This window comes from Entelurus aequoreus, linkage group LG09, assembly GCF_033978785.1.
Source record: "Entelurus aequoreus isolate RoL-2023_Sb linkage group LG09, RoL_Eaeq_v1.1, whole genome shotgun sequence".
NCBI classification, from domain to species: domain Eukaryota; kingdom Metazoa; phylum Chordata; class Actinopteri; order Syngnathiformes; family Syngnathidae; genus Entelurus; species Entelurus aequoreus.
In genome coordinates this window covers 51,046-67,318 of record NC_084739.1, presented here as the reverse complement: position 1 = coordinate 67,318, position 16,273 = coordinate 51,046, and the positions used below count along the sequence as shown (strand labels likewise).

General features: G+C 39.3%; 1 protein-coding gene across 1 annotated transcript; it reads left to right on the top strand.

Moving 5' to 3' along the window:
• The first annotated feature begins 163 nt into the window (after positions 1-163).
• Positions 164-15,793, top strand: LOC133657043 (voltage-dependent anion-selective channel protein 2). The gene is made up of 9 exons (XM_062057927.1): positions 164-324; positions 3,666-3,737; positions 3,838-3,887; positions 7,388-7,540; positions 7,632-7,684; positions 11,688-11,915; positions 11,989-12,139; positions 12,216-12,273; positions 15,038-15,793. Exons 2-9 carry the CDS (start codon positions 3,671-3,673, stop codon positions 15,127-15,129), a joined length of 852 nt encoding a protein of 283 aa, XP_061913911.1. The 5' UTR covers positions 164-324; positions 3,666-3,670; the 3' UTR covers positions 15,130-15,793.
• The last annotated feature ends 480 nt before the right edge of the window (positions 15,794-16,273 follow it).

Genomic DNA, 16,273 nt, shown 5'->3' with positions numbered 1-16,273 from the left:
TTTTAATGTTAAACAATCAACCACAAAATGTACTGTATCTTCAAAATAAATTGTGTGTTATAAAATTAACAATATATTTATATATTTAAATGTAAAATATACCGTTGAGAAAAGTAGTGCCATTTTTATTTTTATTTTTTTCTACTCAGGCAAATCCGTGGACAGCCCGGGTCCTCGGGCAAGATTGCGATAGGTCAGGTTGTGTTGAGCGCAGTCTCCTTCAGCTTCGTCCTCCAACCCGTCAAGTTGCCTCGCCCAGTGCGGTCCGAGGAACATCTCTCCCTAAAGGCACTTTAGTCCAACTCTAAGACACACCAACCACCGGTAAGAGACACCTCTAATTGACACACTAATGTTGCTTGAGTCGTGAAAACACGAGAAGACGCGCTAGCAACCCGCCGGTAACTCTTGCTAGTTTAGCTAAGCTAACTGGCGCTCGTTGTGCGCCTGACTCATTTATGATAACATTATTCTGCTTTATTAAACTCTTTAAATACGCCCAGCGCCTTTTTTAATTTATGTGTAGTTTTTTAAAGACTTACGTAATGTTTTCAGGTAAGAGCTAACCGGTCAGATAACTGTCCTTGGGGCCTGTTTGTGCGGAGTGACACCGCACATCACTTTGACGTGCCGCTAATTAGCGCCAACATGTGCTAATTAGCGCCAACATGTGCCTCCAACCCGCCTTACTTTTGTAAACCCGCTAACGATAAGAAGTAAGCTCGGATTGGACCGGGCCTGCAAAATGACACCCTTCTGTTGCACATTAACCTTGCCACACCGGAGACGTCCGTTTAAGGAGAATAATTGCAAAGTAGAAATTGCAAGTGTGATGGTGAATATATTTTAAAGGTTGATGTATTTGCACATGTGCATGGACGTCAGTATTCTCATTGCATTTTAGACCGGGCTTTCTGCTCCGCCGCTCCCAGTCTGTGGAACGCTCTCCCTGACCACCTGAGGGCACCACAGACTGTGGATGTTTAAAAATAAATAAATAAATAAAACAAAATATATAATTTTTAGAAATAGGTTAAAATAACATAGTGTCATATAAGAATTGACGATATGGCGATAGTAAGGGTGTATTCAACAAAATATTTGGGAATCTATATAGATCAGGCCTGGGCAATTATTTTGACTCGGGCCCACATTTTAAGTTAAAGTACCAATGATTGTGGTGAAATTTTTCCTCTGCATTTTACCCATCCCCTTGTTCACCCCCTGGGAGGTGAGGGGAGCAGTGGGCAGCAGCGGTGCCGTGCCCGGGAATCATTTTTGGTGATTTAACCCCCAATTCCAACCCTTGATGCTGAGTGCCAAGCAGGGAGGTAATGGGTCCCATTTTTATAGTCTTTGGTATGACTCGGCCGGGGTTTGAACTCGCAACCTACCGATCTCAGGGCGGACACTCTAACCCAGTGGTTCTTAGCCTTGTTGGAGGTACCGAACCCCACCAGTTTCATATGTGACCTGTGCTGGCAAAATGAGTCACAATGAGGAAATTTTAAAAACTTAGTTATTGTTATTTACGCATTCTCCATTTAAAGACCTTCAAAATGATAAATGGTTTGTTGGAATCGGACAGAAAATGACCGAGTTACATCCGATTGAAGTCGGCCAAGTTTGAGGGTCCGTTTTGAGAAAAAACAGCTTAAAGTTTACTGTTCCAGAACAAAACTCCATAGCAACCATACCTTAAAAGTCCTTGTAGCAACACCGAAATTGGTACAATTAAGGTCAAATCCCATGTCTAAAGGAAAAATATATATTCAACTCTATTGAAAACGGTTATGTACAAAAATTTCAACACTTATGTCACAGTTTTTTTGTTCACTGGTCAGTTTGTCAGCTGGTCAGCTGTCCGTAATATTCCTGACCAGCAGCACTAAGAAGATTCGCCGACTGCAGTGAATTTAGCGCACTTGCAACCGCCTGTGTACCCTCTCCACCTTCTAAATCCATTACGGAATGTAAAACAGTCTAACTTATACACAAAAATAATAATTAAATGTTCGAAAATCACCTTTTTTCACATAATATTCCGCTCGAATTACTGTGTTGTTTTTCATCAGGGCGCAGCCATGATACCACAATGCACCGCGCGGGGTGATTCAACCAATGAGGGTACGCCTCACAGCGACCCTTAGCAACAAGCCGGATTTGTTTACGTCGGGACAGGTTTAAAAACTCGAATTGTATTGGTTCAGAATGGCGTCATCGGGAATTCCATGCTCATTTTTAGAAAGTAGGTAAACTTGGCGTCACAATGATACCAAATATGGCTAGGGGGATTCCCCCCTTATGTGAGTGAGCGTTGAAAACACTGGATTTTCTCAAGGAATTTTAACACAAAGGACTAATTTCTGAAGACATACCTCGTACAAGACCTTCAAATAAAGGTGATTTAAGATGTTTTCTTGCTATTTCGATGATTGGGATCGCTAGATTGTGGCTTTATGGACTAATTTTTGTGAAAATCTCAATTTCAACCAAGATATATTTTCACACCAAAATTAACCGTACATGAACATCACCTTGTTCAAAGAACAAAACCAACACCGTGCATGAACTCACAACAAATTACACACCTTACACACATTACCATGAATTGATTAACGTGGACCCTGACTTAAACAAGTTGAAAAATGTATTCGGGTGTTACCATTTAGTGGTCAATTGTACGGAATATGTACTGTACTGCGTAAACTGTACTGTTTCATATAATGTATTCTCTTCCTCTGCAATCTGCTAGTAAAAGTTTCAATCGATCAATCAAACAACCTGCAAATCAGATGGAAAATAAGAGGGAACATTGTTTGGTGGTATCCATAATACGTTGATAGGGAGAAGTTTTTATTTACACGATAAGTCGGATGTGTCTTTACCTCCATGGCGGAGGCTCCGCCGAACCCCTGAGGCTGACTCACCGAACCCCTAGGGTTCGATCGAACCCAGGTTAAGAACCACTGCTCTAACCACTAGGCCACTGAGTAGGTTTTTAGAGAAAAATGTGTCTGGGGGCCGGTATATCTATTTTTAGGAACACTAATACAAAACCTCACAATAGAGTCTGATTGAATGCTAAAAACGTTATGACAGACCAACCTTAAAAAAACATAATGGAATTTCACATTTTTCTATGAACGATAAAACACTGAATATTGACAAAATATGAACGTCACACCACCTTCGAATCGACATATTTGACAATCAAGTGAAACGCAACAAAAATGCAACAGTTTAATATGAACACAAAGGGTACAAAAAAACCCCACCTACAATATATTTGCTGAATTTCCCCCAGGGATCAATAAAGTACTTTCTATTCTATTCTATACATCACTAAGCTTTAAAACTTTGTTGTGAAAATCTCCTTCCGCGTCTGTGGAAACGCTTCCCACCCACACTGCTTGGTGCCTCGTCTGAGCTGCAGTGATTTAGATGACCATAGTAACTAATTAGATGACCATAGTAACTAATTAGTTTACCATAGTAACTGGTATATCATCCGTAAGCGCAGATTTCAATCATTGAAATACTACATGGTTTTAGCGTTGTTTTTTTTTTGTTTGTTTTTTTGTTTTTTTTAAATGCACTGTAGCACTTTGAGGTTGTTTGCTCAAAATATGTATTTATTATATATATTTTTCCTGTGTGTGCAGAAACAATGGCCGTGCCTCCTTCATACGCTGATCTGGGCAAGTCTGCAAAGGACATCTTCAACAAAGGCTATGGTATGAGCGTTTCCACACTGTCACACCTATATACTTTAAGTGTTTTTACTACCCAGTTCTGCTGTGACAAAATTGATGATCAAAACAACTCTTTGTTTAGGATTTGGCCTGGTGAAGCTTGACGTCAAGACCAAGTCAGCCAGTGGCGTGGTAAGGTCATTTAAGTGCAGAAAATGAGCTCACGCTCTTGGGGATCAAATATTTAAACCGTGGAAGTTGCATTTCAATTAGTTTTCACACTTGTTGGTGATTATGTCATCCATGGTGCATTATACGAGTAATCTTCACAATCTGCTAATCCAACTATAAAGGAATCTGTCAAAATGTTGCATTGCATGGGTGACTTTTTTCTGTATTTACTTTGCACAATCAATAAGTTGTGAAAGTACAGCAAAATCCATTTGCCAACTAACTCAAGTCCTGGTCCACAGTGTTGTTATTACGGATAAAGTGCAGGGACATAACATTTGTGATAGAAAAAAACCCTACAAGAAATCACGGTTTGTGTCAAAATGTGCTGTAATTTTATGATAGCTTGCATATTTTTGCAAAAGCAGAATAGTGGTTATGTCCAAATAAATAAAAACACAAGAAGGTCGAGTTAAGCAACAGGAAATAAACTACCATTAACATTCCAACTTCAAAATGGGACCAAAGGTCCTTTGGATTTTTTCATGGTAAACTTCTGAGCTGTTCTTTTAACTCCCTTTTCAGCAACTAATAACATTCACCAATTTTAATTTAGCATAAATTGGGGGAAATTGTCAAACTGCTGTAGGTAAAATAAAATCCTTTATTATTGACCGTTTATTATTGCTTCTTATGTCTCTAGCAAACATCGTTACTTGTTTATCGATTACCGCTTATGTTGATGTGAATCAGCCAATCTAAGGGATGTCAACTTAAACGAGTTCCAGTAAGGCAGGGCTGAATGGCTGGAAACTGTATTACAATATAAATGTTTATATCGGTCGATATGATAATATTGATATTTTTTACGACCGATTAAAAATAATGACCAGGAAAAAATATATTTTATCCAAACATTTTTATTTTAAAATGTAACCCTCCTTCGATTATGATCCCCTCAGCTATAAAGGCAGAAAGGAAAGGAAATGTCAACACAACCATTGAAAACAATCAATGTAAACTAAATACTAAAATCTAATTAAAATGAAGTGTAACAAAATAGTGCAAAGTGTGAAAAATGTTAACAGAGAAACATGAGAAGAACTGTTTTCTGCAGGTTTGGTGCCAGGAAGTTAGAGCTGTGCTCTAAAGGGTGAGCACAGCTAAGGTGGTGTGGTGTTACTGGTCTTGGTGGGGACAAGCGCCTTGCCTAATTCACAGGCCACATTGGTCTGACTTCGGTCCAGGGTTTCCCCTACATGTAAACAGTCCTAGGGTGCAACGCCACGGCAAGATTAACGCCGCCTCACCTTAAAAATATGTTTTTTCTTTTAATTTTTTTTTTTTTTTTTTACATGAAAACTAATCTAAATTATATATTGTATGAATGGATATACTGTATGTAGTCTATTTATGTACTATTGGCTCTATTACGTTTGAAAAACAGCTCAAATATCATAAAAAAGTGCATTTAAATCGCCTGTCTGAAGCTGGTCGTGACCTAAACAAGTTGACACCCAGCAACATTAAGGAGAGAAAGTTGAAGAGAGAGGTATTTTAAGCTAATTAATGCATTTCTTGTTCAAGCCAGTGTAAACTACCCTAAATCTTTTGACGTTGCTACTGACAATAACGTCTAACTTTACGCCGCATGCGTTTAAAACCTCCGTTTGGACATCGCTATGTGGAGTGTGCGTTTGTCCCCTTGCGTCTGTGGGTTTTCTTTGTGCACTCACGTTTCCTCCCACATTCCAAAATATTTATTTGCGCTTCATTGGAGACTGCCAAATTTTCATAGATAGATATGAATGTTGGTGTGAAGGATTGTTTGTACACAGTACATGTGCCTGCGATTGGCCATGCTAATTTGAGTTAGCTTGTCTATAAGCTAGTCCATTGTATGTTAGCATAAAGCTAGCGCGACCTTCATTCCTGCATAATTGTATTGCTTTTTTCAGTTTATTCCAAATTATATTAGTCTAACGTGATTCCTTCATGTATGTGCACTTCATGTGTTTTTTTATTTTTATTTTGTATTTTTTATTAAATCAACATAAAAAACACAAGATACACTTACAATTAGTGCACCAACCCCCAAAAAAACTCCCTCCCCCATTTACACTCATTCGCACAAAAGGGTTGTTTCTTTCTGTTTTTAATATTCTGGTTCCTACAATAAAGAACAATACAGTCTGCAAGGGATACAGTCCGTGAAGCACACATGACTGTGTGTGCTGCTGGTCCACTAACATTTTCATTAATTACTATTTTTTATGTAATTGTTTTTATATTGTTTTACTTTTTTATTCAAGAAAATGTTTTTTTATTTATTCATCTTATTTTATTTTATTTTTTAAAAAGGGACCTTATCTTCACCAGACCAGGTTGTCAATGAAATTAAATTGTTTAAAGGGTTCTTAAAACCAGGTCCAGTCCAGATTATGTCAGCAACACACACCTTCATTTATGTACACTGAAAATTAGGGAACACAACAACAAATTGGATATAATCTATAAACAAAATTACATTTTCAAAATAAGCATTTATGTACAGTCCAGATTATGTCCAGGTCGTGTTTATATAATGTACTTTCTTAAGTGTGATTAGTTTTGCAGTGACTTCATTTCGAAGAATATCAACAAAACTAAAGGTTTTTTTTTCAATTTTAATTCAAAGGACTGTTTAACATATTTGGCAAACTAAATTGCAACATTCAGGGAAGGCAACCCTTGAAACTGCATTGATCAAAGAGAGCACAGTCTAACAAGTCAAATTCCTTGTGAGAATTTTTTTTTAACATTATTTATGGCATTAATAAACCAAAACACTTATTTGTTTTTAAATATATATAAAACATTTGTTTAGCCTTGATCATGTCATATGTCGTCATATTGACCACGCCCCACCCAACCCTCCAGTCCGTTTGAAAAAAATTAAAAAAACTGCCATACTGTCGAGGTGACTTTTCCTGTTTTATTGTCGACAATGTCTTCGCTCTCTGCAGCACTCATTTTTAGTTTCTCTTCTTGCCGTAATGCTAAGAATCAACCGCGAAACAAGATGGCGCAACAAAACGTCATAGTTGATACTGTTACTTGATTGGCTGTTAGCGCGTCACTCCCATTGTTAAGTGATTACTTCTTGCGTTGCTCGGTCACCAGAGAGCGAGTGCCAAACGCATTTTTGATTGATATTGATAACGTGTCTATCGTTATACATAATTGATATCGTTTTGTCGCTCAGCCCTAGGTTTCAGTGTATTTTGTTGCCAGGTAGATAAATTGTGCACCAGCCATACTAAATAATGTTTTGTTAGTTTTTCTCATAGATTGAAGTTAGGGTGGCACATTGTGGTCATCGATGATAAAGCAACTCTACATATTGTTGATGTAATCTGAAAATGTGGATGACAGACATGGCCTCAATAGTTACTTTTACTGAAGAACAAGCAGGACTGTAAGTCTTGTGTTGTGTAACGTTGTTTCTTTTGTTGTAATTTAATTTGACGTTTGCCTCGCAGGAATTCAAAACATCCGGTTCCTCTAACACCGACACCAGCAAAGTCGCAGGCAGCTTGGAAACCAAATACAAGAGGGCAGAGTATGGCCTGACCTTCACCGAGAAGTGGAACACCGACAACACCCTGGGAACAGAAATCACCATTGAAGATCAGGTAATGATTCAAGGAACCTTATTGTCAAGAACACCAAAATTACCTCATTATTATTTCCGCCAGTCTTCATGATTGTGCTTGTTTCTCACAGATCGCCAAAGGACTGAAGTTGACTTTTGACACAACCTTCTCACCCAACACAGGGTACGATAATTACGTCTTTGTTTTCCTGTGTTAAAACCAGAGTTAATCTCATGTTTTATAGTACTTAAATATAGTCTTTATAGTTAGAATATATTATTCTCATGGTTTATAGTACTTAAATATAGTATTTATAGTTAGTATACATAATTCTGGCAACCTGATCTGCACACTGCCCATGTCACAACGTGCTGTTGGCTATCCGACGCCCCCACATTCCAAATGTAGAACTCGTCTGTCACTCGGTGGAAACCACATTACTAATAATACTAATACTCAAGGTCACCTTACAACAGATAAAATATCAATCAGTCATGTGACAAACCATTAAAAAACAAATATATATATACACAATAAGAACAGTGCAAATGAGAAGTGACATGGAGGCAACTGATTAACATGAGTGAGCTAGTTTAAAAATATATGTTTTCAGGCGAGATTTGAAGGTGGCAATGAAAAAGGAGTGTCGAATGTCCAGGGGCAGAGAGTTCCAGAGGTAGGGGGCTGAGTGACTAAATGCTCTTGACCCCATGGTAACCGAGAGTGTAGGTGGGAGGATGAGCTGGATGGAGGAGGAAGACCCGAGAGAACGGGAGGTTGTGTTGATATGAAGAAGATCGGTGAGCAGTGTTTCCCATAAACTGCCAAGATACCTGTGGCGGTGGGGGTGTGGCTATGGGCGTGGTCACCATGACCTCATCGATTAATTTGCTTAATTTACTACAATGATATGATTTTCTCTAAAAAGGCTCAAAAAATGTATACTTACTAATTAATAACAGTTTTGTTTCAAACGTCCATCCATCCATTTTACAATATGACAACACTTTATATACAGATTTGAACAACAAGTTATTCACTGAAATATATTTATTAATTGTGGTTCTTACAAAAAATATATCTTATAAAATATAAAAGCTAAAATGTCTCTTAAAGCTCTGCTCCTTTAATTAGTGCATACTAAATAATTTAACTTTAGCCTACTACTACAACCATATTATTTACCAGCAACATAAAGTGAAACAGAGGCAGAGGTGTCCTGCCACAGTCAGTAACAAATAAACAGAAAACAGTAGTGGTCAAATACAAATAAGGCAACAAGAGAAGCATCCTACACTTCTCTTTTGTAAAGTAAATCTGAACAGCCTATATGGGCATCTACATCAACTATATGATTTGCCTGAGAAGCTGGACAGGACAAAAAAAAACAACAAAATTTTTTTATTTTTTTTTATTTTTAAATTTTTTTAAAATTTGTGGCGGACGTATTTCTTTCGTGGCGGGCCGCCACAAATAAATGAATGTGTGGGAAACACTGGTGAGATATGGAGGGGCAAGATTGTTGAGGACCTTAAATGTGAGGAGAAGGATCTTGTAGTAGATGCGATATTTAATGGGAGCCAATAGAGTAGCTTCAGGACAGGTGTTATGTGACTAATGGAGGAGGTTTTACCGTATTTTTCGGACTAAAAGTCGCAGTTTTTTTCATAGTTTGGCCGAGGGTGCGACTTATACTCAGGGGCGACTTATGTGTGAAATGATTAACACACTACTGTAAAATGTCAAATAATATTATTTAGCTCATTCATGTAAGAGACTAGACGTATAAGATTTCATCGGATTTAGCGATCGGGAGTGACAGATTGTTTGGTAAACGTATAGCATGTTCTATATGTTAGTTATTTGAGTGACTCTTACCATAATATGTTACGTTAACATACCAGGCACCTTCTCAGTTGGTTATTTATGCCTCATATAACGTACACTTATTCAGCCTGTTGTTCACTATTCTTTATTTCAAACTGCCTTTCAAATGTCTATTCTTGGTGTTGGGTTTTATCAAATACATTTCCCCAAAAAATGCGACTTATACTCCAGTGCAACTTATATGTTTTTTTCCTTCTTTATTATGCATTTTCGGCCGGTGCGACTTATACTCCGGAGCGACTTATACTCCAAAAAATACGGTAGTAATGACACAAGCAGCTGAGTTTTGAACCAGTTGTAGTTCATGGATGGACTTGTCAGGTAAACCAAAGAGTAGAGAATTCCAGTAGTCCAAACGAGATGTGACCAGGGTGTCAACCAGAATTTCAGCGCTGCTGAGGGAGAGAGATGGGCGTTGGCGAGAGATATTGCGTAGATGGAAGTATGCCGACCGAGTGACGTTATTGATATGGGACTTGAATGATAAGGTGCTATCCAGGATGACCGTTATTACTGCATTGTCCCACAAGTTTCCACTTTTTTAAAAACATTGTTTTACCACAACATGTGAGGTGTTTGAGTCCAAAGGATGTTGAAGTCTCATTATGGGGTCATCGAGTCATGCTAACATCGACTTAAACTATGTTAAGGCTGACTTGTGATGTTTTCAGTGTTGGCGCTAGGAATTTTCTAAATGGGGTCCCACAAATGATAAATGTATGCATTATCCTGTTGTATCTCACATTCTATATTGTGTTTTGGAAAAAGGTTGCCGTAAAGGGTATTCTAGAAAAATATGCAGAGATGAGATGTGTCGGTATCAAAATATTACTTGAAATCAATTATTGGCAGCAGCAAAGTGGTCATTTGGGTAGATTTTAGCTTTGTAAAGGGTATTTCAACAAGTAAACAGTACAGCAGGTACTTGATTCTGATATATGTAATGCTCATAAGGGTATTCTAGTAAGATATGCAGAGATCAGATATGTCAATATCAAGACATTGACATGTCAGGCAATATTACATTTAATGAAAACTTTACATAAATGAATACATCCAAACACTTTATAAAAATGTATGTGCACGAAGAAATAACAGTTACAATTGTATGTATCTTCCAAACAAGAAAGAGGTTTTATCACATCAACATCGGACTAACAGTCCTTTTAAATTTCATTAATACCACAGAAAAGGCAAACTGTCATTTTCCAGACACGATAAAGGCTTAAATAATGTCAAACACGTAGCGTTACAATAACCAGGACGATAAAGTGTTTGTCTCGCACCGAGTAATCCGCTTGTGGACAGAACAAAGCCAAGCAATGCAGGTTAGGTGCGCGCTTCCGCAAAGGAGGCAATCACATTTTGGCACAACACCGGCAAATATAAACAGACTTCCTCCTATCCAGGAGATCGCAAAAAGCCGCTGCCTGACCAGGGCTCAGAAAATCTGCAAAGGCTCCTCCCACTCCCACCAAGGACTATTTTCACTGCTGGACTCCAGAAAGAGGTTCCGCAGCCTCCGTAGCAGAACCTCCAGGGACGGTATAGCTCGGTTGGTAGAGCGGCCGTGCCAGCAACTTGAGGGTTGCAGGTTCGATCCCCGCTTCCGCCATCCTAGTCACTGCCGTTGTGTCCTTGGGCAAGACACTTTACCCACCTGCTCCCAGTGCCACCCACACTGGTTTAAATGTAACTTAGATATTGGGTTTCACAATGTAAAGCGCTTTGAGTCACTTGAGAAAAAGCGCTATATAAATGTAATTCACTTCACTAATTCACTGTAACAGCTTCTTCCCTCAGGCCGTAAGACGCATTAAAATAATCCCCTCAATTACCTGGCTGGAATATAAAGACAATATAACATACATCCATAAACGTGGATGCATTTGCAAAAGTGCAATATATTTATCTGTACAGTAATATTTATTTATATCTGCACCTTATTGCTCTTTTATTGCTAGTGCAACGAAATTTCGTTTTTATCTGTTCTGTAAAGTTCAAATTTGAATGACAATAAAAGGAAGTCTAAGTCTAAAACAAAACACAGGCGAAAAACGATAATCGATTTAAAAAAAAAAAAAAAAGCAAACTGGAGTTTTGACCCGGAGAAGGCAGGAACGGGAGCCAAAAGAAAAATCTGGACTTCCGGAAATGCGCGTCCTTTCTGATTTCAATGCGTAAAAAGACAAAAAAAGTGCGTTAACGCCAACATTGGTTTTGCATATGTCTTTCATTGTGGTTTCATACTAATGTGAACATTGCATCACCTGTGTGGCCATCACCTGCCTTCAAACAGCAAGAAAAGCGGCAAGGTCAAGACCGCCTACAAGCGCGAGTACGTCAACCTGGGCTGCGATGTCGACTTTGACTTCGCCGGCCCCACCATCCATGGAGCGGCCGTTGTCGGCTACGAGGGCTGGCTCGCCGGTTACCAGATGACCTTCGACACCGCCAAATCGAAGATGAGCCAGAACAACTTTGCCATCGGTTACAAGACGGGAGACTTCCAGCTGCACACAAACGTGTAAGTACAGTTTAGAGTTGACTGACTTCAACATTCTTTGATACGGTCTCACTGCTATTCATGCACTTTAAAGCAATGATGGGGCAGAGTTCGGAGGGTCCATCTATCAGAAGGTGAGCGACAAGCTGGAGACTGCAGTCAACCTGGCATGGACTGCTGGCAGCAACAGCACCCGCTTTGGCATCGCTGCTAAATACCAGCTGGACAAGGACGCCTCCGTCAGCGTAAGTAAAGCATCAATAAGGTGATGAATAAGAAATATTTGCCTGTAAAATGACTTAAATACTTGGTTTTTTGCAGGCTAAAGTGAACAACAATAGCCTTGTTGGTATTGGCTACACCCAGACTCTTAGACCGGGTGAGTTATGAAAATCTGTTTATTGCACTTTGGCCTTTTTCACACTGCAGGTCAATTCCCATTTACGTTTTGCCCATATGTGACCTGTATCGTATTTGTTCATGTCAATGTGAACTGTACAATTCCGAATTATTCATATCCGACTGACCCAGATTTATGTCCTATGTGGATGTAAATCGGTTATGTATGCGATGTGACTGCTGTCTGAATGCTCCGCTCGCATTCATCCCATCAAAGGTCATCAAAAAGCAATAAACGTCATCATTCTTCGCCAGAATAGACGGTTACCAAATAAATAGTTGACAAATGAGCAGAAAACAGGTGAAAATAAAATGTTTTAGGAACTCGCGTCAATGTTGCACCTAGGGCTGGGCGAAATGGCCTTTTATTACTATCTCGATATTTTTAGGCCATGTCACGATACACGATATATATCTCCATATTTTGCCTTAGCCTTGAATGAACACTTGATGCATATAATCACAGCAGTATGATGATTCTATGTGTCTACATTAAAACATTCTTGTTCATACTGCATTAATATGTGCTCATTTTAAACTTTCATGCAGAGAAGGAGATCACAACTAAGTCAATTGACCAAAAGTGTATTTATTAAACAGTTATTAAGCAGTGGCACAAACATTCATGTCATTTCAAAACAGAAAGTGCAAGATTGTCAGAGACATTTCAAAACAAGCTATTAGTGCACTTTTGTGCATGATGTCACTAAGATGACATCAAAACAACACTAAATTAAAGTGTACATTTTGTACAGAACGCCACTACAATAGTTTAAAACAAAAAAAGTGCACTATTGAGCATGATGTCACACAAGATAGTTCAATAACTGTCAAATAAAAACGAGCTGCATAATAGGAAATAAAATAGTGTATGTCCTTCGCTATGTGGTAGGTGCCTGCGGACGTTATCTCCTTCTGTTGTTGTTGTTTTTTTTATACGGTGTTGATCTGGAAATAGTTGCTTCTGCATTTTGTTGGTGTGGCACCGAACGGAGATGTTGACATGCGGAGTTTCAAGCACTCCTTATTCTCTAGTGGGTGACTTTTCAAATGATGCTACAAATTAGCAGTGCTGCTACTTTTTGTAGCAACGCTTTTGCCGCATAAATGTTCAACATATAACGTATAACGTGTATTGTAGCGTCCTGGAAGAGTTAGTGCTGCAAGGGGTTCTGGGTATTTGTTCTGTTGTGTTTGTTGTGTTACGGCGTGGATGTTCTCCCGAAATGTGTTTGTCATTCTTGTTTGGTGTGGGTTCACAGTGTGGCGCATATTTGTAACAGTGTTAAAGTTGTTTATACGGTCACCCTCAGTGTGACCTGTATGGCTGTGGACCAAGTATGGCTCGCATTCACTTGTGGCGCTCTGTACTTCTCCCTACGTCCGTGTACACAGCGGCGTTTTGAAAAGTCATAAATTTTGCTTTTTGAAACCGATACCGATAATTTCCGATTAGCATTTTAAAGCATTTATCGGCCGATAATATCGGCAGTCCGATATTATCGGACATCTCTAAATATTACCATGACAGCGTGGGACAAGCAGAAATGCGGAAAGCCATGTTTGTTAACAGCGAAAGTCACTGCTTATTCAGCACCTGTAGTGAGCAAACTTGTCCAAAAGATGGCGACATAGCACAAGCAATAACATATCTTTCTGTTTATGGTATGGTGCTGCGCATGTCAAAGTAAAATATTCACATTTAAGTAGGGGTGTAACGGTACACAAAAATTTCGGTTCGGTACGTACCTCTGTTTAGAGGTCACGGTTCGGTTCATTTTCGGTACAGTAAGAAAACAACAAAATATACATTTTTGGGTTATTTATTTACCAAATTTGCAAAATCTTTCACCAAAAATATTTTTCTTTGTGGAATATTTGATGTGAAGAAATCGGAACCTTTTGATAGGTCAATAATTCATAATAACATTGATTTTGATTCAATATTATGTTTTGAGCAATGACAATTTAAAAGAAAAAAAAACAGCTTTGTTTTATTAGTCAACATTGCAACTTTTTCTAAATTACATTTAACCTTTAAGCTTTTTTATTTCACTTTTGTTATGTTTCTGTTTATTTTAATAGTATTTTTAGAATGTGCCGTGGGCCTTTAAAACATTAGCTGTGGGCCGCAAATGGCCTCCGGGGCACACTTTTGACACCCCTGCTATAGATAACAAAAAATTAAATGTGATAAATCTATGGATAAAAAGCAGAGCCTGGCGACGCATGCACGTTTATCATAACTCTCTCTCTCTCTCTCTGTCTCCACCCCTCCCTCACAAATGTTGCTGTGCTCACAATTTTTGTTTTTAACCCCTTCTTAACCCTGAACGTACATTGAAAATACACGCAACCCTAACTCAAAATGCCGGACATTTGAGGCATTTAAGAAACTCCGCCCTGACAGCCCCGCAAAAGAGGACGTATGGTCAGTCTATCGTAGCCCGTTAGCTGCTAGCATGCCGTGTGTTGTGCCTCGGTGTGCATTGTTTACACAACGTGCGTTACGCTACTTAATATGTCCATGTGGAAACTCGTTCGGTACACCTCCGAACCAAACCGGAACCCCCGTACCGAAACTGTTCAATACAAATACACGTACCGTTACACCCCTACATTTAAGGTGTGATGCATGAAAACGCACATCATAATCAGATCATTTTTTCAGGGTCCATGTACACGGTAACATTGTAACCTAGCCCACGCACACGTGGCTAATGTTGTCTCCTCTGCCTGCACAGGTGTGAAACTCACCCTGGCCGGCCTGGTCGACGGGAAGAACTTCAATGCTGGAGGCCACAAGCTGGGTCTGGGCTTGGAACTGGAAGCCTAAAGCTTGTTTATTTCCTCCCACACTAAGGAACTCCGGAATATCAGAAGACAATTTGGCCTTAATGTACTTCCCAACCAGCAGGGGGCCACCTTGAAGAGATCCGGTTCAAAGGCTACAACAACAAACTCTGAGCACCAAGTCACATCGGTGCTTCTCTTTGTTGCTTTCTTGTTGCAAGAGTCAGCTGGTGGCGTATTATTTATATATATATATTCATGTAATATGGTTCCTGTCCAGCACTGCCATAATGATAAACTACAGTCCATTTCCCTCTCCACGCCTGTGAGGCTTTAGTGTGTTCTTCATACCAGACACTCCTTTTTGTGTGTTGTCATACACCTTTTTTTTTTAAAACACCATCTGATATTCCTCAGTTTTAAAAAATACACTAGGCTTTTTCTCTCTCTTGCTGTCTAAAAACAGCTGCAAGCCTCCTTCCGGTTCACGCACACACATAAGGGACGAGCGGCTTGTCCGCCAGCAGGCCCTTAAACCGAGCAGTTTTTGGGTTTACTTCCAGTGAAACAAGGCCGACCAAGCAAACGCATTTGGAGTTCTTCAAAGCCAAACTTAATGAAATCTTAAAGTTAACTGTTGTCACCTTCTTGTACATGGAGGTCCTTTTGTGGACGGTAACTTTTCAATAAAGTCTCTGAACTCCGAACGGCCGCTGTCTGGTGTCATGTTGCCGCATTTGTGGTTCTCGTAATTCACACGCTTTGGCACAAATGTTAGTTAAAACGATATTAACCTGAAATGTCAAATTAATACATGGTTATAACCCAAATACCCTATTTTTCGGGTTATAGAGCGCACAACCACCACATTTTTGAAAAAAAGAAATGTTGACATATATTTGCCACAGGCCCTGCGATGAGGTGGCGACTTGTCCAGGGTGTACCCCCTTCCGCCCGAATGCAGCTGAGATAGACTCCAGCACCCCCCGCCACCCCAAAAGGGACAAGCGGTAGAAAATGGATGGACTCAAAATAGTGAGTTGTATTTTTCATGCACTTATTTTTGCTGTATTTATCTGACACAAGTGGAAAGTCAGTCCCTGGAAATAATGCCTACATTAAACCGGTCCGTGGTGCTAAAAAGGTTGGGGAGCCCTGCGTGCGTCTATTCCACTTTTCTTCTATTC

Coding starts and splice junctions, on each gene's coding strand:
- LOC133657043 (XM_062057927.1), top strand. CDS start 3,671: ATGGCCGTGCCTCCTTCATACGCTGATCTGGGCAAGTCTGCAAAGGAC. Junction 7,685..11,687: donor ACCTTCTCACCCAACACAGG/GTACGATAATTA, acceptor GCCTTCAAACAG/CAAGAAAAGCGGCAAGGTCA. Junction 11,916..11,988: donor TTCCAGCTGCACACAAACGT/GTAAGTACAGTT, acceptor TGCACTTTAAAG/CAATGATGGGGCAGAGTTCG.